The 22908-nt window shown below is 38.6% G+C and overlaps 1 protein-coding gene across 5 annotated transcripts in view; it reads right to left on the bottom strand.

Moving 5' to 3' along the window:
- The window catches only part of LOC126259333 (threonine--tRNA ligase 1, cytoplasmic), a 177152-nt gene that overhangs the window by 141793 nt on the left and 12451 nt on the right, over positions 1-22908 (bottom strand). For 3 of the 5 annotated variants that reach the window (XM_049956032.1, XM_049956033.1, XM_049956031.1), the window contains exon 2: positions 6411-6746. The exons of the other annotated variants lie outside the window; for them this stretch is intronic. In XM_049956032.1, the coding sequence (XP_049811989.1) occupies positions 6411-6710 (300 nt within the window). In that variant the 5' untranslated portion in view covers positions 6711-6746. The remainder of the gene's footprint in view (positions 1-6410; positions 6747-22908) is intronic. 5 annotated transcript variants of the gene reach the window in all.

Here is a 22908-nt window from a genome sequence, read left to right as displayed (position 1 = left end):
ATGCACAACATGACTTGACTGATGCGTTGGCATGTCACAAGTAAAAGTTTAAAATTACTATGTACACAAATCGCCACAACATTGTATCCATATAATCACACGCCATGCCTACTAGTGCACCACAAGACTGACTGTCAACAGCCAATACATAAGGTAAACTGACAACAAGTATGACAGTTGTCGCCGCAGTGCATAGTTTCTACCATTAAAAGTCAAATATGTAATTTAAAACCAATGTGCTCAATGTAAGAAGCAGGCTGTAACCATTTTTGACCACTTTCTGTTGGCATGCCACAAAGTAATTATGGACTTGATACAGGCAATCACATTGCCTAATCTTTCTGTGCTCTAAGCATGGTGCGTTGCACTATAATAGTATAATTTTAAGATTAGTTGTGCTAGCTCCAGAGTTTGGGTTGAACACTGCTGTATTTTAATATTTTTCCTAAAAGTTTTTTGGCATTTAGTCTTGTTCTTTTTATAATGTTGTTTTTGTGGTTTTCAGTCCTGAGACTGGTTTGATGCAGCTCACCATGCTACTCTATCCTGTGCAAGCTTCTTCATCTCCCAGTACATACTGCAGCTTACATCCTTCTGAATCTGCTTAGTGTATTCATCTCTGGGTCTCCCTCTGAGATTTTTACCCTCCACGCAGCCCTCCAGTACTAAATTGCTGATCCCTTGATGCCTCAGAACATGTCCTACCAACCGATCCCTTCTTCTAGTCAAGTTGTGCCACAAACTCCTCTTCTCCCCGATTCTATTCAATACCTCCTCATTAGTTATGTGATCTACCCATCCAATCTTGAGTATTCTTCTGTAGCACCACATTTCGAAAGCTTCAAACGACTTCCTGGCACTTAAATCAATACTCGATGTTAACAAATTTCTCTTTCCTTGCCATTGCCAGTCTACATTTTATATCCTCTCTACTTCGACCACCATCAGTTATTTTGCTCCCCAAATAGCAAAACTCCTTTACTACTTTAAGTGTCTCATTTCCTAATCTAATTCCTTCAGCATCACCCAACTTAATTCGACAACATTCCATTATCCTTGTTTTGCTTTTGTTGATGTTTATCTTATATCCTCCTTTCAAGACACTGTCCATTCCTTTCAACTGCTCTTCCAAGTCCTTTGCTGTCTCTGACAGAATTACAATGTCATCGGCGAACCTCAAAGTTTTTATTTCTTCTCCATGGATTTTAATACCTATTCCAAACATTTCTTTTGTTTCCTTTACTGCTTGCTCAATACACAGATTAAATAGCATCGGGGAGAGGCTACCACCCGGTCTCACTCCATTCCCAACCACTGCTTCCCTTTCACGTCCCTCGACTCTTATAACTGCCATCTGGTTTCTGTACAAATTGTAAATAGCCTTTCGCTCCCTGAATTTTACCCCTGCCACCTTCAGAATTTGAAAGAGAGTATTCCAGTCAACATTGTCAAAAGCTTTCTCTAAGTCAACAAATGCTAGAAACGTAGGTTTGCCTTTCCTTAATCTTTCTTCTAAGATAAGTCGTAGGGTCAGTATTGCCTCACGTGTTCCAACATTTCTACGGAATCCAAATTGATCTTCCCCGAGGTCGGCTTCTATCAGTTTTTCCATTTGTCTGTAAAGAATTCGTGTTAGTATTTTGCAGCCGTGATTTATTAAACTGATAGTTCGGTAATTTTCACATCTGTCAACACCTGCTTTCTTTGGGATGGGAATTATTATATTCTTTTTGAAGTCTGAGGGAATTTTGCCTGTCTCATACATCTTGCTCACCAGATGGTAGAGTTTTGTCGGGACTGACTCTCCCAAGGCTGTCAGTAGTTCTAATGGAATGTTGTCTACTCCCGGGGCCTTGTTTCGACTTAGGTCTTTCAGTGCTCTGTCAAACTCTTTACGCAGTATCATAGCTCCCATTTCATCTTCATCTACATCCTCTTCCATTTCCATAATATTGTCCTCAAGAATATCGCCCCTGTATAGACCCTCTGTATACTCCTTCCACCTTTCTGCTTTCCCTTCTTTGCTTAGAACTGGGTTTCCATTTGAGCTCTTGACATTCATGCAAGTGGTTCTCTTTTCTCCAAAGGTCACTTTAATTTTCCTGTAGGCAGTATCTATCTTACCCCTAGTGAGATAAGCCTCTACATCCTTACATTTGTCCTCCAGCCATTTCTGCTTCGCCATTTTGCACTTCCTGTTGATCTCATTTTTGAGACGTTTGTATTCCTTTTTGCCTGCTTCATTTACTGCATTTTTGTATTTTCTCCGTTCATCAATCAAATTCAGTATCTCTTCTGTTACCCAAGGATTTCTACGAGCCCTTGTCTTTTTACCTACTTGATCCTCTGCTGCCTTCACTATTTCATTCCTCAAAGCTACCCAATCTTCTTCTACTGTATTTCTTTCCCCCATTCCTGTCAATTGTTCCCTTATGCTCTCCCTGAAACTCTGTACAACCTCTGGTTCTTTCAGTTTATCCAGGTCCCACCTCTTCAAATTCCCACCTTTTTGCAGTTTCCTCAGTTTTCAAATGGCTCTGAGCACTATGGGACTCAACATCTGTGGTCATAAGTCCCCTAGAACTTAGAACTACTTAAACCTACCTAACCTAAGGACATCACACACATCCATGCCCGAGGCAGGATTCGAACCTGCGACCATAGCAGTCGCGCGGTTCCTGACTGAGTGCTCCTCAGTTTTAATCTACAGTTCATAACCAATAGATTGTGGTCAGAGTCCACATCTGCCCCTGGAAATGTCTTACAATTTAAAACCTGGTTCCTAAATTTCTGTCTTACCATTATTATAATCTATCTGAAACCTTCCAGTATCTCCAGGGTTCTTCCATGTATACAACCTTCTTTCATGATTCTTGAACCAAGTGTTAGCTATGATTAAGTTATGCTCTGTGCAAAATTATACCAGGCGGCTTCCTCTTTCATTTCTTAGGCCCAATCCATATTCACCTACTATGTTTCCTTCTCTTCCTTTTCCTACTGTCGAATTCCAGTCACCCATGACTATTAAATTTTCTTCTCCTTTCACTACCTGAACAATTTCTTTTATCTCATCATACATTTCATCAATTTCTTCATCATCTGTAGAGCTAGTTGGCATATAAACTTGTACTATTGTAGTAGGCGTGGGCTTCATGTCTATCTTGGCCACAATAATGCTTTCACTACGCTGTTTGTAGTAGCTTACCCGCACTCCTATTTTTTTATTCATTATTAAACCTATTCCTGCATTACCCCTATTTGATTTTGTATTTATAACCCTGTATTCACCTGACCAAATGTCTTGTTCCTCCTGCCACCGAACTTCACTAATTCCCACTATAACTTTAACCCTATCCATTTCCCTTTTTAAATTTTCTAACCTACCTGCCCGATTAAGGTATCTGACATTCCACGCTCCGATCCGTAGAATGCCAGTTTTCTGTCTCCTGATAACAATGTCCTCCTGAGTAGTCCCTTCCTGGAGATCCGAAAGGAGGACTACTTTACCTACGGAATATTTTACCCAAGAGGACGCCATCATCATTTAATCATACAGTAAAGCTGTATACCCTCGGGAAAAATTACGGCTGTAGTTTCCCCTTGCTTTCAGCCGTTTGCAGTACCAGCACAGCAAGGCCGTTTTGGTTAGTGTTACAGGGCCAGATCAGTCAATCATCCAGACTGTTGCCCCTGCAACTGCTGAAAAGGCTGCTGCCCTCTTCAGGAACCACACGTTTGTCTGGCCTCTCAACAGATACCCCTCCGTTGTGGTTGCACCTACGGTATGGCTATCTGTGTCGTTGAGGCACGCAAGCCTCCCCACCAACGGCAAGGTCCATGGTTCATGGGGGGGGGGGGGGCTTTTTATAATTGTTTAAAAAAAATTTAATTTTCATTAGTATTTATGTTGGCACTTACTTAGCTGTGTTGTAACAAAGGTACTAGCAGTTTGTGATGATATAATGCATTTATCATAAATATGATGTATAGGATGTCTTAACTATGGTTTGTCAGGAAGAAATCATCAAGAAGCATTTCAGAACTTTTGTATTTGGAATCATGGTAGGTTTTAAATTACGTATTTGACTTTTAATGGTAGAAACTATGCACTGCAGTGATGTCTGTTGTGCTTGTTGTAAGTTCATCTTGTTCATTGGCTGTTGACAGTCAAGTCATGTGGCGCCCTAGTAGGCATGACATGTGATTATATGGATGCAAGGTTTGGCAATTAGTATACATAGTAATTTTAAAATTTTACTTTTCATGTACCAACACATCATTCAAGTCATATGTTGTGCATCTGGAGATTTAATGGAAATATCTTGTATGCATCTGGTAAAAGATGTTTATAATAACCTGTATGGCTGTATATTGTCATTGATTCCTCTATGGGTTAATTTGGAATTAATTGTTTAACAGTTTGTAGCACCTTTGTAATATTATTACATATCTGATGATGGTAACATAGTTTACCGAAACTGGTTATCCACAATAGTGTGTTTTATTGCGATCTTGGCTAAGAAGTATTGCTTCTCTTAAGATATAGGTATTCACTTCCAGGAGTTTCATTTTATGTACTTCCAGAAGAGTCTGGAACTATTGCTTTCTGTGATTTATTTATACCTAATGGGTGCTTAACAAAATCTGTATTGTTGAAGAAGAGCGACTTACAACACACTGAAAGAAGTTTTGATCACTTGTGCCTTTTTAAGAAATATGCTGCATTCATCTGATTCTCTACAATACGCGGCAGGTCAAGTCCATAGATAACTGTAAAGCTACCTTCTTGTCAGTAAATAAAACAAAATGTTACAAGATGAACTTTTATTGTTTCATTTCACTTCACTTCATAGTGTTACAAGCAAAAAGATGACATCAGTTGTTGAAGAATAAGAATACTAACTTATGGAATAAGTCTGTACATGTTGGCTGTTAAGAATATGCCGTTAACTATGCATGGAAGAGAGATTTTAAGGCAGTCCTCAACCCGAATGCAGGTTTGAAATAACAGTGCTTTACAAGACATGGTCCTATTGGAGTTAGTATGCTGAAGGAAGGAAGGAAGCATCCCGGCATTTGCCTGGAGTAATTTAGGGAAATCATGGAAAACTTAACATCTGGATGGCCAGACATGGGTTTCAACCATTGTCCTCCTGAATGTGAGTCCAGTTTCTAATCACTGCGGCACCTCACTCAGTGAGGTGGTATGCTCTCATCTTCTTCTGACATTTGAACTGGCTTACTCAGCCAGTTATTGGGGGACCTAGACTTTAATGTTGACTCTGAACCATGGTGCAACTTGGCATTTTTCACGGTAATCAACAATTTCATTCGCCATGCAGAGACACGTCTCCAAGCACTTTGAAGTGTGAAAACAGTTTATTCAAATATTGTAAAACAAATGATAGTCTCACATTTTCATGTGAAGTTGAATTAATGGTATGGTACTCTCTCTTCTGTACTTATGAACTTATAGAAAAATGACCAGTTACAATGAACTCTCACTGGGGTATTAACAATTATGAAGCTAGACTACACAAAGCTGATCACTGAAAATGGATATCATGAAGCAGAAGTACAAACCAGACCGCTAAAGCAAAGAGTGTCTTCAGGAAAAAGCAAAGAATTTAACATAACAATATAAATAGCTGTCAAATTTAAAAAAGAACTGGTAAAAGTGTTATGAACACAGTGTTGCCTCATATACTGAGAAGACTGAATTTGTCTGAGGCATGACTCTATAAAGACAGGCTGACAAGATAACAATGAAGTGCCACATATTGGCAGTGAGAGGAGAACTACTGTAACAAAATCAAAATCGCTTACTGGGCGTTTACTGCGGGCTGAGGAGTGCTACAAACAATAACAGAGTGAGGAGCAGGGTGACAGTAAGGAGTAAGAACATATTCGCCTTATGTGTAAAAAAAAAAAAACCGGCGTGTGCTATGAAGAGAGTATAAGAGGAACTGGAACTACTGCCTATTAGTTTCAAATTGATCAGCAATGGGAATTATGAACTAGAATGAGTATTTAACTACAACTCCTTGCAGACTGTAACAACACTGCAGATTTAACAACCAAAGAGTGAAGAAAGTATGAACTCCTTGTGAGGTATTATTGAGGCCAGCAATACACTTTCACATGACATTTTTATGTGATTATGGGCTTACTATATAAAACACTGTAACTGTAAAGAAATGTTTACTGCACTCTAAATGGCAGAAATAAAGCTTTTAATTACACCAACAGGCAAATTTGCTGCCATGCAGCTTATACTATTTTTACACTTATATGTGCTACATCCTTACAAAATTATACTTGTATTTTACTGTTACCAGAAAAATATAATAAGTGAATGTCGACATTAATGAAACAATAATCAGTATTAAACCCACAAACTGAATGCTCACCTTCACATTATTAGATACTGTGGGAGATAGTTCTGCCCCTGAAGATTCATTTACATTATTGGAAGGGTTGTTCTCTGAATTAATCTGAGTATGTTTTCCATAACTGGCAATGTGTCGGAACCAGCGACAGACATGAGGGAGGTTTTCTGGTGGTTCACTTTCTACTGCAGAAAATGTGATAAAATCTGACTGGCTTATCACAAACCCTTCCACGAAACTTTTATCTGAAAGGTGACAATTCAGCACTTCCAATCCCTCTTTTGTTTTGAGGTTGCCGAAATTTGGCAATCTGTCAGCCATTATTAGCTAAAAATCTGTGTACTCGATTCAAAACTTCTGTAAGGAGTAAAAGTTTAGAAATAAGCTGTTTGATTGTTATTTTCATCTAAATCAGAAAGGCGTTTATATAAATTTCACACACACACACACACACACACACACACACACACACACACACAAAGAAGAAAAGAAAAGAAAGCAAGAAAGAAATACCACGCTGAAACAAGCACCAAAAAAATAAGAGTACACTGTTAGTTCTCTTTCAATCACAGAGCATTTATGAATACAGGGAGAGAAATATGATGAATTTAAATACATGTGATGTACAGGAAACTTCTTCAAACTGATTCCGCTTAGAAGCAATACAAGCAAGCAACCTTTTAAAAAGGGGAGAGGGGACAAGCACTATGACAATAAGTTTGCAACCTTATAGATATCCTTAGTTGCAGAATTTGTTCACTGAAGATTTTGCAATGATGCATTATGTACTATTCAGCCATCACAGATTGTTAGCATAGCTGAGTAGTAGTCATATGGTGTACTTCTGCAGAAAGAAAAAATACTGTTGATTAAACTTTACCTGAGTAACAATATTACGCAACAAGTGTTCAGGACTAGCTCATTACCATGAATCTGAAACTGGCACAGGTCACATCCAACTTGTCATCATCTACATTGCTAGTAACTGTCAACATTATTTTAGTCAGGGTGGAAACTTGAACAGTATACCATCTAAATAAATGGTAATGTGTTAAAATCATGAGGCAGAAGCAACGTCTTATGCCAATTTCAGTAGAAGACCAATAGTACTGAATTTGTGTGTTTTTGTGCTCTGTGATGTATGCTGATATGATGGCTAAACATCCACATTGAGCTACCATCAGCATATGACAAAGAAACTATGGTTTCTGTATCAGTCGCTACGCAGTATGCATGATGCCAACTTGGATAAGGTTAGTGTCAGTCAAAGATTCCTAATGGTGGCTTAATCCAGAACACCAGTCAAAAAATAATTTGTACGCAGCTTAAAAGTGTTTTAAATGATGTAGTGTATGCAGAATATGGAAGCAGTGCAGTAAGATGCATCCAAAATGTTCACCTTCAGCCCTCTTCCTGACTCTAAGCAAATAAGAATACTAAAAACACTGGAAATATTTACAGTACATTTACTCCATTATAAAGTTTATGGCTGACTCGTGATTTTAAAACAGAAGCAGACTCATAAAAATATAATAATATCAGGAATAAAAGTAACATCCAGTACTTGTGATTTATCAGCACTCTGTCACAGTGAGATGCTAAGAACACAACCGTAAAAATCACTGATTGTCTCACTAGTGAAGGAATGGCTAACATACAAGTAGGTGAATTTTGAGAACAAATTGAAATATTTTCTATTTTTGATTTTCCTCAAACTTAGATGAATATATGATATTACAACATGTTGATGAGAATGAATGAATAAAAAATGTAACTTAAAATTAATTTTATCATAAATAGGTGCAGCATGTACTCATGTAAATGACTAGCAAGCAACCATAAAAGCTCTGACAAAATGTGTTAGGCATAGTTCATTATTTGCATACTACAGTTCAGCACAGCAAGACCAGTGGAAAAAAGACATTCTGATTTATCTTACTTTACACATTGCAAAAAGTTATTGTATGCACAAAATATAGCTAATTATGCCATCATAAAATAATTAAATAATTATTTAATTGCTTCTCACTAATATCCTGGATTTCTAATAATTTCATGAAGTTTTTTGTCAGTGTGGTTTGCTCAGCCTTCAAAAGCTGAAATAGAAGCTTGCTACCTGGATTGTATAAAATCAAGTTCTCGGATAAACACAATGCAATTCAGGAAAGAGTTTTGTTTCAGAATGAAATCAGACTACAGACACCTTGGCACTGCATTCTGAATAGTACATCAGTTGACCTGCAGGTCACCATCTTTTTCACACTGTGCGTTAGGTATAAATTGATGACAAAATTTACAATCAGCACACGTATCTCCATGTCAGCAACATTAATTTGCATAACTGAAGCCACTCGTTTTACTTTTCAACTGTTCTAATGAAGCTCAGACGTTGTTCCATTACATCCACCAAAGAAAACCTTGGTAGTTTTAAGGATTAAATCCTGTACCTACATGTGATAATTCATCATGTTGTAAAGAGATAGAGGGGTTGGCCAGTACTTACCTCAGCTCAGTACAGCCGACAGATACACAAAACAGAACAGAAAATTTACGTATCCTAGCTTTGGAGAACTTTGTTCCTTCGTCAGGGAGGAGAGTGGGGGGAAAAAGGGGAAGAAGGGAAAATGGATTCAGTTACTCACAACCCAGGTTATGAAGTAACGGGGGAAAGGTAAACCTTGCTGCTGTTGCTTCATAACCTGGGTTGTGAGTAACTGAATCCACTTTCCTTTCTTCCCCCCTCTCTCCCCTGACGAAGGAACAAAGTTCCAAAAGCTAGGATATGTAAATTTTCTGTTCTGTTTTGTGAATCTATCGGCTGTACTGAGCTGAGGTAAGTACTGGCCAGCCCCTCTATCTCTTTGTTAGAATTTTTTTCATATCTTTATATGAGATTTTCCATTAATCATTTAATTCATCATGTTGATCACTCAACTGCAAAAGTGACATTTATTCAGATAAATGGGATAAAAATAAGTACTTTGCAAAGGCACCTCAGCGTTCCTAAAGAAGCTTGTAATCATAATGGCATCTACGGTCGTGCTTCATATGTTCCTGATACTGGATGCATTCTTAGCTTCACGACCTCAACAGATGCCCACTAGTTTTACTGCAGAGTCTGGAACAGGGGTGTCCAAACCAGTGGGCAACATGCAGCCCAAAGCAATTATCAAATTGGCTCAAGAAGTGAGTATGTATCACTGTATCACATGATTAGTGGAGGGGGGGTGGGGGCTGTTTATGTCAAATTATCATAAACTGAATAGTTTCAATACAAAACTACGGCCACACAATGCTATTCCCTCACTGGTACATCGTGGTGACCCCCCCCCCCCCAAACAACTGTTAAGTCTATTATGTGCAGCTCAAAAATCAAAAACAATCATCTTCTTCTAATATGGCCCAGATAATCTAAAAGGCTGGAGATTCCCTTGTCTAAAAGATGGCTATAAAAATGTCTTTGTGACTGAAGTATGTTTGAATGTGTCAATTCTTGCATGTCTTAGAACAGCTGTAATATTCAAAACCAAAAGTTAAGGAAAAAAATTGTTTTGTACCAGAATAAGAATGTATAAATGCCAGTTACATCTGAAACATTGCACTGTATGGTGTGGAGACCTGGAAACTGAGGAAGGAAGATGAAAGAAGATTGGAGGCATTAGAGATGTGGATATGGAGGGGAATGGAAAAAGTGAAAGGGGAAGATCGAGAAAGGTATGAAGGAGTATTAAGAAGAGATGGAGAAGAAAGAAACATGCTGAAAGTCATTAGAAAGGCAAAACAGGACTGGATTGGACATTGTTTGAGGAGGGACTGTTTATTGAAGGAAGGAATAGAAGGAATGGTGAAGAGAAAAAGGAGAAGAAGAAAAAGAAGATATCAAATGCTGCACAATATCCAAGGAGGCAAATATTCAGAAATGAAAAGACTGGCTATGGACAGACACAAGTGGAAGAGGCTTAACCCATGATAAGACCTGCCTTAAGGCAGAATACCTACTACTACTACTACTACTACTACTACTACTACACAAAAACATAACATATAGTTGGCAGCAATTTTTAATTTTTTTAAACCAATGTGACAGTTCTTTTCAATAATAAGATTGGATTAAGATAACAAATGAAGACAGACAGAAATATGCTTGCACAAATAATTGGCATACTATAACTGTGCATTAAAATAAGACACACAATATAGTGCATTCACTGGTTAGGAGTAGCAAGATATTCTTAGGGGACAGTTAATGTGTGTTGTACTTGCTCAGTTGAGGTAGTTACTCTTTTACTGTTTAAGATGTGGTCATTTCCAACTTGATAGGATGCTACCTGCTGCACTATAGTGCTAAGATATGCTGAAGGAAGGGCAAACCTTCCACATTTGCAGTTTCTTTATGATTGTGACTGCTGTGAAAATGTCGTTAAATATTAAGAGCTAAGACTGATTTGATACCAGTAGGTGATTTGATCATCATACCTGCAGTTCAGCCTACAGTGTGTCACAAAAACTATACCAAAACAATACAGTAACCATGATTTTGTTTAATCAACTGAAGAATAAATTATAGCTTAGAAATCAGACCACTGATGACCAAAAAAGACAGTTTTACCAATGTACACATCATTTCTGTGCTCACACAAACAATAACAGGACTCATTTAAAATTAACTGTAACACAGGAATTCAGAATCAGAGACCAGACATATCTGTCAGTGCTCCATGTTGTGTTAATATTTCATGAAAGGTATATGGTCATTGCCATGTCCACAAAATGTCTGACATGTCACAGTGCCAACACACTAAATGGTTCAATGCTAGATATCTGACTTCCCAAGTTTACTTTGGCAAATTTCCAAACATTCATCACTGTTTTTGCAATATGCCTCATTCATGTATGAACAGAAATCCTTTATGAGTACTTTGGTTGGTTCAAATGGCTCTGAGCACTATGGGACTCAACTGCTGTGGTTATAAGTCCCCTAGAACTTAGAACTACTTAAACCTAACTAACCTAAGGACAACACACACATCCATGCCCGAGGCAGGATTCGAACCTGCGACCGTAGCGGTCGCGCGGTTCCAGACTGTAGCGCCAGAACCGCTCGGCCACCAGCGGCCGGCATGAGTACTTTGGTCTGATGCTTGAGAGGGCCTGATGGCCTAATATGATTAGAGTAAATAAAATACAAACATTTAGAACATTAATTTGCATTTATTCCAAGTTGGAAATTTCATTAATGAGTGCTTTATGATGTGGGAAGCTCCACAGATAGGATAATCAATGACAAGCTACTAAATCAAATTCGGGAAAAAATAAATTTATGCCACAACTTGACTGAAAGAAGGGATCAGTCAATGTGACACATTCTGAGGCCTCAAGAGATCATCAGTTAGGTAATGGAATTGGAGGTGGGAGAGGGGCAGGGGGGGGGGGGTTGTGCAGATGAGGAGGAAGGAATGACAGGTGTAAAAACTGCAGAGGGAGACCAGTGCTTAACTATAGTAAGCAGTGCTAATGGAAGTAGGTTGGACCAGTCACACATGGATAAAGAGACTGCTACAGTATAGACTAGAGTGGATGATTGTATCAAACCTGTCTCTGGATTGAAGACTACAACAACACTTAAGCTTCTGACTACCACACACAAGCTGCAAAAGATGCATTTCCGAATGTCAAGTAAGACTAAAGCTTCCTGTTGTTGATCTCAGGTGGATAAGAATAGACAAATTCATAAATATAAATTTAGCATTTATTTCCAATTGTGCCACCTCATTCAATGGTTCCAAAAGTGTGTGCGTGTGTGTGTGTGTGTGTGTGTGTGTGTGTGTCTAAGAGAGAGAGAGAGAGTGTGTGTGTGTGTGTGTGTGTGTGTGTGTGTGTGTGTGTGTCTAAGAGAGAGAGAGAGAGAGAGAGTGTGTGTGTGTGTGTGTTTGGCAGAGATTCGTGAAAATAACACATCCTCCAGTACTTATATGATTGCTGTTAGTCATTTACAGAGTGCCATAAATCAGCATACAGGCATTGACAATTCTAAAACAATATGCCTTTTCAAATAATGGTAAAACAAGACCAGGCCTATTTTAAAAGTTTGTATTGTGTCCATTGTGTATAAAACAAAAAAGACAACGAACTAATAAATGTCAGAAGAGAGAACAGTACCAACAAATATACTGCTATCTGTAAAAATCTCAAGAAAACACACAACAGTATTCAAATAGATCGGGGAATCTTACTACCAAGTTTAAAAAATATCTAAGGAATAAAATTCATTACTGAAAGCTTATGTTGTTTGCCATATACATATAAGAATTTTCTGTGTCATCATTCATTATGTAAGAACTTACAATAACTCATTATGAGCCTGCCTTTCAACTTTTCTCTTCACTTTCCAGCCATGAATTCCAACTATGTACTGCTTCAGAGTATTTGTCATTCTTTTTGTTTTGTTTTGGACACTGGAATTTCTGAATTTCTTGGCTTCTGTAGTACTTTTGTGTCTTCCTCATATTTCTAGAATGTTTTTAAAATTATTTCTCATGGTGAAGTTTTATTAATTTTTTCTCTTCCTTTCTTGTTTTCACGTATCATCATATACTAGATGAAGTGGTTCCATTTTTTGTGACATCTGCATGTCTTGACACAGAAGCTTCCTGTGACACCCCAGAGCTACCCATGACTTTTTCATTTCTGAGTCCAACTCCTTTCCTTCAGTATCTCTAGCAATGTACTGCGCCTGCATGCAACTTGCATCTTTCTGAAGTCTCCATGAGATTTGCATTCAGTATTATCTATCTTTGGAGAGACAGAGAAACTTACTCAATTCTTTTCCCAGCTTTCAGTTACATTTGTTGTTTTTCACAGTTATGGGAGGTGGCACTGCTTTTCTACATGTCGTGTCTTTCAAAACATAAAATGGCCCAGTAGGAAACTAATGATTTCAAGAAATAACATGGTTTTTCAGAAACAGCACTTTTTTTTGTTTTACAATTTCCAGTGAGAAACTTATGACCTATTCCTAAAAAGACTTAAGAACAATAAGCAGCAATTTTTGTCAGAATGATGTATATGATAACTATAATGAAATATTTTTGCAGTCCAAAAGCTAACTAAAGCACCCTCCACTATAAAGCATGATGCAGGAAACAATGAACAGATTATGAAAAACAGATCTGGTACTCCACATTTAATTTGACAATTGAGCACACACCGTTCCAACATAAAGATGCGTGTATACACATTCATTTACAATGAACATTTCTGTGGCAACTTTAGAACACTGTACTAAGCAAACATATCTCAAACCACGACAATACATGTAGACATAAAAGAAAGATAAATGCCTAAGACATAGAACATACATATAAAATGTGTTCAAAGATCCCCTGATACTGATACAGGGAAGGCAGATAGTATTAACCATTACAGTACCTTCAACTAAGTTTTTGGTTCACAGATATGCCACACTATCTTGTTGCAGGACCCATTTCTAGCTGCCCAAAACCTACTAGATTGAGAAATGTTTGTATACAGCTACTACAGTAATAAAATTATCTTTTCAATCATGAGTACTCACAGGCATTAAGTACAAATTAAGCTGCCTAGAAATTACGTGTTATGGGAAGAGAACTACATGACAACCTTAAGTTTGAAATGAAAGTAACAAGTGGACTTCTGAGATAATTGTGCCTGACATGGGCAATGACTGGCTACAAAAGATGAACAAAAAGAAGGGATTATACACATTTTAAATGTGTTTGGCACCAAAGGAAAGCAATGGAACCATTAATGACTATAGTTAGACCTACCCTCTCTTGGCACTTACAAACTTGCTAATGGGGCTCAGTTAACAGTCAACACTAACTAAATGTGTGCAAGAAAAAGAGCCCATTCATGTGTGTATCTGGTGAATCAATATTTCATCTCTTAAAGAAACAGAAGTGAATAAGTAAATCTACACTAGTATTCAGCAATTCATACTCGAGTGCTGACATAAGGTTCATCAAACCAAATTCATGATACACACATACTTAAAGCCACTACAGCTCATCCACAAGATATGAGCTTTGTGGATTGTCTGCACAGATTCAGGCTGGACATGGGGGATGAGGGGAGATGAGAGCTTGATGACTTCCAACAAAATTAAACTTTTGGCAGGTCATATAAATTCGTGTCACATTACACATCAATCTATACTGTGAATTTATCTTACAACACTTCTTGTGCTGAAAGATGCAACACTAATCTCTAATGCTAAGTGATGGGAGTGGCTGGTTCCGCAACAGATTTGAAACAGCAAATGCAGTGAAATATTAAAGTGATGAAGCACTGCGGCATGGAATAACACTTTTAAGCCTCCAATCACTGCTAATAAGTTTTCATTCACAAAAATGGAAGAAAATCCTCTTCCGATGGCAACATTGATTCACACACACACACACAAATCTTATCTCAAATAAATGTCCCCCCCCCACCCCCCCCTTCCTCATGAGTAGATTAGCAAATGACTGGGATTTACTGTACTACTCCCCCACTTCATTCAAATTCTAATAGTACTGTACTGTATAATGAGAAAAAAATACAACAACAAAATGTAATACTGTAATTGTAGTAGTATCTGTTCGATATCTTTGTAATTCAGTAACTGTCAATACTACCCCCAATATCTACCAAGTTCATATTTATATGACAACATAAAATAGCTGCCAAATACAATTTAATAAATGTAAGCACATTAGAAAAACCAAGGTATGGTATACCAGCAAATACTTGGTTATTGCCAGTGTCCCAAGATTACTCTTCTGACAATGAATAAAAGGTCTTCCTATTACACATATTTGTTCTTTTTAGATTCCCTAATATATATATCTCCGAGCCTCAGGTACAGGGCGGGTCGCAGGTGGCGGATAGCGAACGATCCATCAGATATGGTGGACAGCTGCGAATAAGGGGAAACCCAAATAAGCAGTCCCGGACCGAGGTGGCAGCATCACGAGGGTGTGGGAGTGTGACTTTTGGCAAGGGTCACACTCATTCAAAAACCACAGAACCCGAAGACGTTGCTGTGTCATGGCGAGTAAGTGCCGCCATTACAATAAGCACCGTCAACACCCAAATCCAGGACGCGTCTGAAGTGGGAACCATCGGCATCCTGGTCAGCGTCTGTTCACACAATGTGCGGCTGGTCATAATGCTCCAGGAACTAACAATCCCTGGTTCTAAACACCCAGTGGAAACACTGGACCAACTTGATTACAAGCAAGCATGACTCGTGCAAGTAATAACAACATTACCCCAGGTGGTAACCAATCCATCCATCAACAGATGGCAACCAGGAATTCGGATTCTGGGGAACCTGGACTTACACGATTACATCAGAGAAAGTCGGAGCTCTCTGGCAAACTTCCACTTAAAACACCTACATACATTGGAACCTTTAACATAAATACATTAATCCAACCAGGAAAACTTCTAAACCTTACAACAGAACTTGAAAAGCAAAAGATAGTAATACTAGCTTTACAGGAGACACGTTTTACCGATGAAGAAACATCAGATTATGGCAACTATCGCATCTTTAAGAGCAAGACGGATAAACGAATCGGAAGAGGAGCCCCCCATCTCGGGATGGTGTTTATCATACACAAGAGCGTGCTCAGCTCCATCAAGGAAGTTACTCCCGTAAATAATAGGATAATGACGATGCGCTTACAATGTGCCAACAAAACATACACAATGGTTAATGTTCATGCTCCCACAAACGGAGACAACAAGAAAAACCCCATAGAAACAGAAAAGTTCTGGGAAAATTTGGAGAATATAATGGCCAAGATTCCAAAAGATGATACAAAAGTTCTACTCGGCGATTTTAATGCCCAAATTGGTAGAGAGAAAATCCACCAAAAAACCGTAGGCAAATATCCTGCACATAAATTTACCAATAAAAATGGTACAAGGCTCGTCGAACTATGTAAGCAGAATAACCTGAAGATAATGTCAACATCTCTAAGAAAATGTCCAAGAAAACAAAAGACATGGAGATCTCCTATACAACAAATTGGCGAGTTTCAAATAGATCATGTGGCGATTTCATACCCAGTACAAAAAGAAATTTACGACGTCCAAGTACGCAGAGGAGCAAACATTGATTCAGACCATTACCTAACTAGAATTAAAATCAAGTTTACAGCATGAAGAAGTCATCAGAAGAAAACAGAAATACAGAAATATGACACCAAGAAGATTAAAGAATCTAAAGTAAAAGAAGAATGGGAGAAGGAAAAGGCAAACACATGGGAAGAATTTCATTCTAAAATCACGCGAATAGCTAAGGAAACTATTCCCTTGAAAAAGATATTCAAACACCCTTGGTGGGATTCAGACTGTGAAAATGCATTGGAAAGGAGAAAAAAGGCATTTCAAGAATATAACAGTAAAAAATCACAAGAAAGTCTACATTTATTTAACGAGGTTAGAAAACAGGTTTCAAAATCTATTAGGCAAGCAAAAAGGAAGTACACAAAGGCACAACTGGATGCCATAGAAGAAAATTTCCAAAACTATAATACAAGAGACTTCTACAGAACTTTCGCAGATAAAATACGAGGATATATCCCTCAAAATTTATGTTTCAGAAAACCAGATGGTAAATTAGCCCTAACAAACCAGGAAAACTGTCAAGTATTGGCTCAATATTTTTCTAACCTACTAAATTGCCCAGAACCTAGTTTAAGGTTTCCCAAAGAAATCTGTGCCAACGCTCAACCGGATTCATTACCACCAACACAGGAAGAAATCAAATGTCACATTAAAAACTTAAAAAATAATAGAACATCTGGCGAAGATGGCATTGTTGCAGAGCTATTAAAAAACCTAGGACCAAAGACGTTGCAAGAGCTCACAAAAATAATAACAAAAATATGGGAAACAGAAAAATTACCAGAGGAGTGGAAATGTGCCCTTATTCACCCGTTACATAAAAAAGGAGACAGAACAAATGTCAATAACTACAGGGGAATCTCACTTTTACAAGTCACCTACAAAATTCTCTCAACATGCCTGCTGAAAAGAACACAAGAGCAGCTGGAATGCCAAATTGGTGATTATCAAGCAGGCTTCCGCCCCGGTCGCTCATGCATAGAACAAATATTTAATTTAAAGACAATATTAAAACACAAAGCAATTAGAAATGCCCCCATAATTTGTACATTTGTAAATTTTAAGAAAGCCTATGACTCAATTGACCGGCAATCTTTGTTTAACATTTTAGAGGAACTTGGACTTGACTCCAAAACACTAAGGCTTATCAAAGAATCACTGACAGACACTGTATCTAAAGTTAAATTCAGGGGAGAAATCTCTGAACCTTTTCTCATAAAAACTGGAGTACGTCAAGGTGACGGGCTATCTCCACTTTTGTTTAATATAGTCCTGGATAAAGTCATTAAGGAATGGGAAAAAGAATTAAAAAATCAATCCTACTGGAAACCAATCCATCTTGGTAGAACCAAAGACAACGTGGAGATATCTTGTTTAGCATTCGCGGACGACTTGGCCATACTTGCAGATGATGAAGAAATCGCCACCAAACAAAGAGAGATCCTTAAGGAATGCGCGGATAAAGTAGGTTTACAAATTTCGTTTCAAAAGACAGAATTTTTCTGTACGAAATTCCATATACACAGTTTGAACACAAAATATGGAAAAATAAATAGAGTAAAACATTTTAAATACCTAGGTGAAATTTTGGAGCCAACCGGAGGAGAGAAAGTTGCACAGAAGATCAGACAACAGAAAATGAAGAGAGCATATGGTATGACACATGAAATATACAATAAAAAATGCATCTCCTCGAACACAAAAATCAGACACTACTGCGCAGTAATTAAGCCAGCAGCACTATATGCTAGTGAAACGCTCACACTCCACATAAAATGTGATTTAGAAAAAATACTAAAAGAAGAACGAAAAATTATGAGAAAGATTTTAGGTCCAAAATTAACAGAAGAAGGATACCGGATACAATCAAGAAGAACCACAGAAACTATATCAAACCTGGCAGCAGACATAAGAAGACGAAGATTAAAATTTTATGGACATGTCACTAGACTTCCCCCCACACGACTCACCAACAGAATTCTCACTTACATAGAAAAAGTCAAATCAACAACACCATGGATTAGCCAAGTAAAATTAGATTTACAAAAAGCAAATATTGAACTTAAAGATGTCAAAGATAGAAAAACTTTTAGAAATAAGGTGGAAAAGTGGAATGTATTGTCGGAGAAGGAAGCACTAAAGAGACCAGGAACAAAATGGACAGAAGAAAGAAAAAGAAAACATGGAGAACGAATGAAAGAAGTATGGAAGAAACGACGTCAGAAAGGTTTGCGTGATCCTTCTGGGTCCATTCGCGATAAGTAAGTGTATATATATATATATATATATATAAAAAAGATTATGTGACTTACCAAACGAAAGCGCCGGCAGGTCGATAGACACACAAACAAACACACACACAAAATTCAAGCTTTCACAACAAACTGTTGCCTCATCAGGAAAGAGGTGAAGGAGAGGGAAAGACGAAAGGATGTGGGTTTTAAGGGAGAGGGTAAGAAGTCATTCCAATCCCGGGAGCGGAAAGACTTACCTTAGGGGGAAAAAGGGACGGGTATACACTCGCACACACACACATATCCTGCCCTGAAATGAGATCCATCCTTCATGAAATCCTCCCCACTCCACCAAGAGTGTCTTTCCGCCATCCACCTAACCTTCGTAACCTGTTAGTTCATCCCTATGAAATCCCCAAACCACCTTCCCTACCCTCTGGCTCCTATCCTTGTAACCGCCCCCGGTGTAAAACCTGTCCCATGCACCCTCCCACCACCACCTACTCCAGTCCTGTAACCCGGAAGGTGTACACGATCAAAGGCAGAGCCACATGTGAAAGCACCCACGTGATTTACCAACTGACCTGCCTACACTGTGATGCATTCTATGTGGGAATGACCAGCAACAAACTGTCCATTCGCATGAATGGACACAGGCAGACAGTGTTTGTTGGTAATGAGGCTCACCCTGTGGCTAAACATGCCTTGGTGCACGGCCAGCACATCTTGGCACAGTGTTACACCGTCCGGGTTATCTGGATACTTCCCACCAACACCAACCTATCCGAACTCCAGAGATGGGAACTTGCTCTTCAATATATCCTCTCTTCCCGTTACCCACCAGGCCTCAATCTCCGCTAATTTCAAGTTGCCGCCACTCATACCTCACCTGTCATTCAACATCATCTTTGCCTCTTCACTTCCGCCTCGACTGACATCTTTGCCCAAACTCTTTGTCTTTAAATATGTCTGCTTGTGTCTGTATATGTGTGGATGGATATGTGTGTGTGTGTGTGCGAGTGTATACCCGTCCTTTTTTCCCCCTAAGGTAAGTCTTTCCGCTCCCGGGATTGGAATGACTCCTTACCCTCTCCCTTAAAACCCACATCCTTTCGTCTTTCCCTCTCCTTCCCCTCTTTCCTGATGAGGCAACAGTTTGTTGCGAAAGCTTGAATTTTGTGTGTGTGTTTGTTTGTTTGTGTGTCTATCGACCTGCCAGCGCTTTCGTTCGGTATGTCACATCATCTTTGTTTTTAGATATATTTTTCCCACGTTGAATGTTTCCCTCTATTATATATATATATATATATATATATATATATATATATGGTTATAATAGAGGGAAACATTCCACGTAGGAAAAATATATCCAAAAACAAAGATGATGTGACTTACCAAATGAAAGTGCTGGCAGGTCGACAGACACACAAACAAACACAAACATACACACAAAATTCAAGCTTTCACAACAAACTGTTGCCTCATCAGGAAAGAGGGGAAGGCGAGGGAAAGACGGAAGGATGTGGGTTTTAAGGGAGAGGGTAAGGAGTCATTCCAATCCCGGGAGCGGAAAGACTTACCTTAGGGGGAAAAAGGGACGGGTATACACTCGCACACACACACACATATCCATCCACACATATACAGACACAAGCAGACACATTTAAAGACAAAGAGTAACAAACACACACACAAAATTCAAGCTTTCGCAACAAACTGTTGCCTCATCAGGAAAGAGGGAAGGAGAGGGAAATACGAAAGGATGTGGGTTTTAAGGGAGAGGGTAAGGAGTCATTCCAATCCCGGGAGCGGAAAGACTTACCTTAGGGGGAAAAAAGAACGGGTATACACTCGCACACACACATGTCCATCCACACATATACAGACAGAGATGTCTGCTTGTGTCTGTATATGTGTGGATGGACATGTGTGTGCGCGAGTGTATACCCGTCCTTTTTTCCCCCTAAGGTAAGTCTTTCCGCCCCCGGGATTGGAATGACTCCTTACCCTCTCCCTTAAAACCCACATCCTTTCGTCTTTCCCTCTCCTTCCCTCTTTCCTGATGAGGCAACAGTTTGTTGCGAAAGCTTGAATTTTGTGTGTGCGTTTGTGTGTCTATCGACCTGCCAGCGCTTTCGTTCGGTAAGTCACATCATCTTTGTATATATATATATATATATATATATATATATATATATATATATATATATATATATATATATATATATATATAAATGAGGATAATGGAATGTAGTCAAATTAAAAGTGGGTGATGCTGAGGGAATTAGATTAGGAAATAAGACACTTAAAGTAGTAAAGGAGTTTTGCTATTTAGGAAGAAAAATAACTGATGATGGTCGAAGTAGAGAGGATATAAAATGTAGAATGGCAATGGCAAGGAAATCGTTTCTGAAGAAGAGAAATTTGTTAACATTGAGTATAGATTTAAGTGTCTGGAAGTCATTTCTGAAAGTATTTGTATGGAGTGTAGCCATGTATGGAAGTGGAACTTGGACGATAAATAGTTTGGACAAGAAGAGAATAGAAGCTTTCGAAATGTGGTGCTATAGAAGAATGCTGAAGACTGGATGGGTAGATCACATAACTAATGAGGAGGTATTGAATAGAATTGGGGAGAAGAGGAGTTTGTGGCACAACTTGAGAAAAAGAAGGGACCGGTTGGTAGGACATGTTTTGAGGCATCAAGGGATCACAAATTTAGCATTGGAGGACATCATGGAGGGTAAAAATCGTAGATGGAGACCAAGAGATGAATACACTAAGCAGATTCAGAAGGATGTAGGTTGCAGTAAGTACTGGGAGATGAAGAAGCTTGCACAGGATAGAGTAGCATGGAGAGCTGCATCAAACCAGTCTCAGGACTGAAGACCACAACAACAACAACAACAACAACAACTATATTTTTACCACCTACCTCTCCATACATAAGATTTTTGGTATCTGATATCAAAATATTTAATCACTTGACCAGTACATTAAACGACTGACAGACACACCCCTCCCCCCCTTCCACCCAACAAACATTGTTGAAGTGTAGTGGCTTGAATGTCTCAACAATACAGATATCTGTCCCATAGGTGAAACCACATTTGAGGAGTATCTTTGGAGAGGCCATGAGCAAATGTAGTTCCTGAAAAGGGTCAAGCAGCCTTTTCAATAGTTGCTCTGTAAAGACTCTGAATGACTAACTGATCTGGCCTTGTAACATTAGCCAACAAGGCCTTGCTCTGCTACCACTGTGAACAGCTGAAAACGAAGGGGGAAACTAAGGGTCAATATTTCTTCTGGAGGGCATACAGCGTTTCTGTTGGTTCAATGATGCTCCCATCCTTTTGGATAAAATAGTTCCCCATTCAGTCACTGGGTGGGAACTACTCAGGAGGATACCATCACCAGAACCATGGAAAGTCACACGGCTTAAACCGGTAGGGTTCTTACAGAATTTAAAAATGGAGATGGATAGGGTGAAGTTAGTAGAGGGAAATAGTGAACTTTGGTGGTACGAAGAAAAGAACTTTTGGTCAGGTGAATACAGTTATAAATAAAAAATAAAATATGTGTAATTCAGGAGCATGTTAGGTTTACCATATGTCTGGGATTAGTCCAAACACTCCTGGTTTTTTAATGCTGTCCAAAGTTGCAAAAATGTCTGGGGTTTGAGAATTTTATGACTGGTGAGGATTTTTCAAAATTTTTGACCTATCCGTTCAATATTGCATTTTTAAACATTCTCTCTCAGCTGACCTAGGAGAAAGCACTGACGATGAAAGGGAGGCATGGCTACTAGCTCCACTGCAATACGTCACTTAGTGATTTGATGACAAAAGGAACTCGTCTACACATCTTTGATCATTTTATCTCTGTTCGTTTTTTGTCTCATTGTTTTGCAATGGGCAAAAGAAAGTGTGCAATTAATGTTAACCCGCAACAGAAATACAAATGTCAACTTGTGTAATGGCGATAGCAACGAACGTGTTTATCATACACTATTGTCCTGTAGAATTTTCTTTCGAACATAAGGGAAAGGGTTATATTAAAGACCACATGAAAAAACTAGTGCTATTAATGCTACTGAAACATAAGAAGTTTTCTTAAAGCCGAAGGTGGGA

This window comes from Schistocerca nitens, chromosome 5, assembly GCF_023898315.1.
Source record: "Schistocerca nitens isolate TAMUIC-IGC-003100 chromosome 5, iqSchNite1.1, whole genome shotgun sequence".
Taxonomy (NCBI): Eukaryota; Metazoa; Arthropoda; class Insecta; order Orthoptera; family Acrididae; genus Schistocerca; species Schistocerca nitens.
Note: the sequence above shows the minus strand (reverse complement) of the source record. Positions and strands in the feature narration are given on the sequence as shown.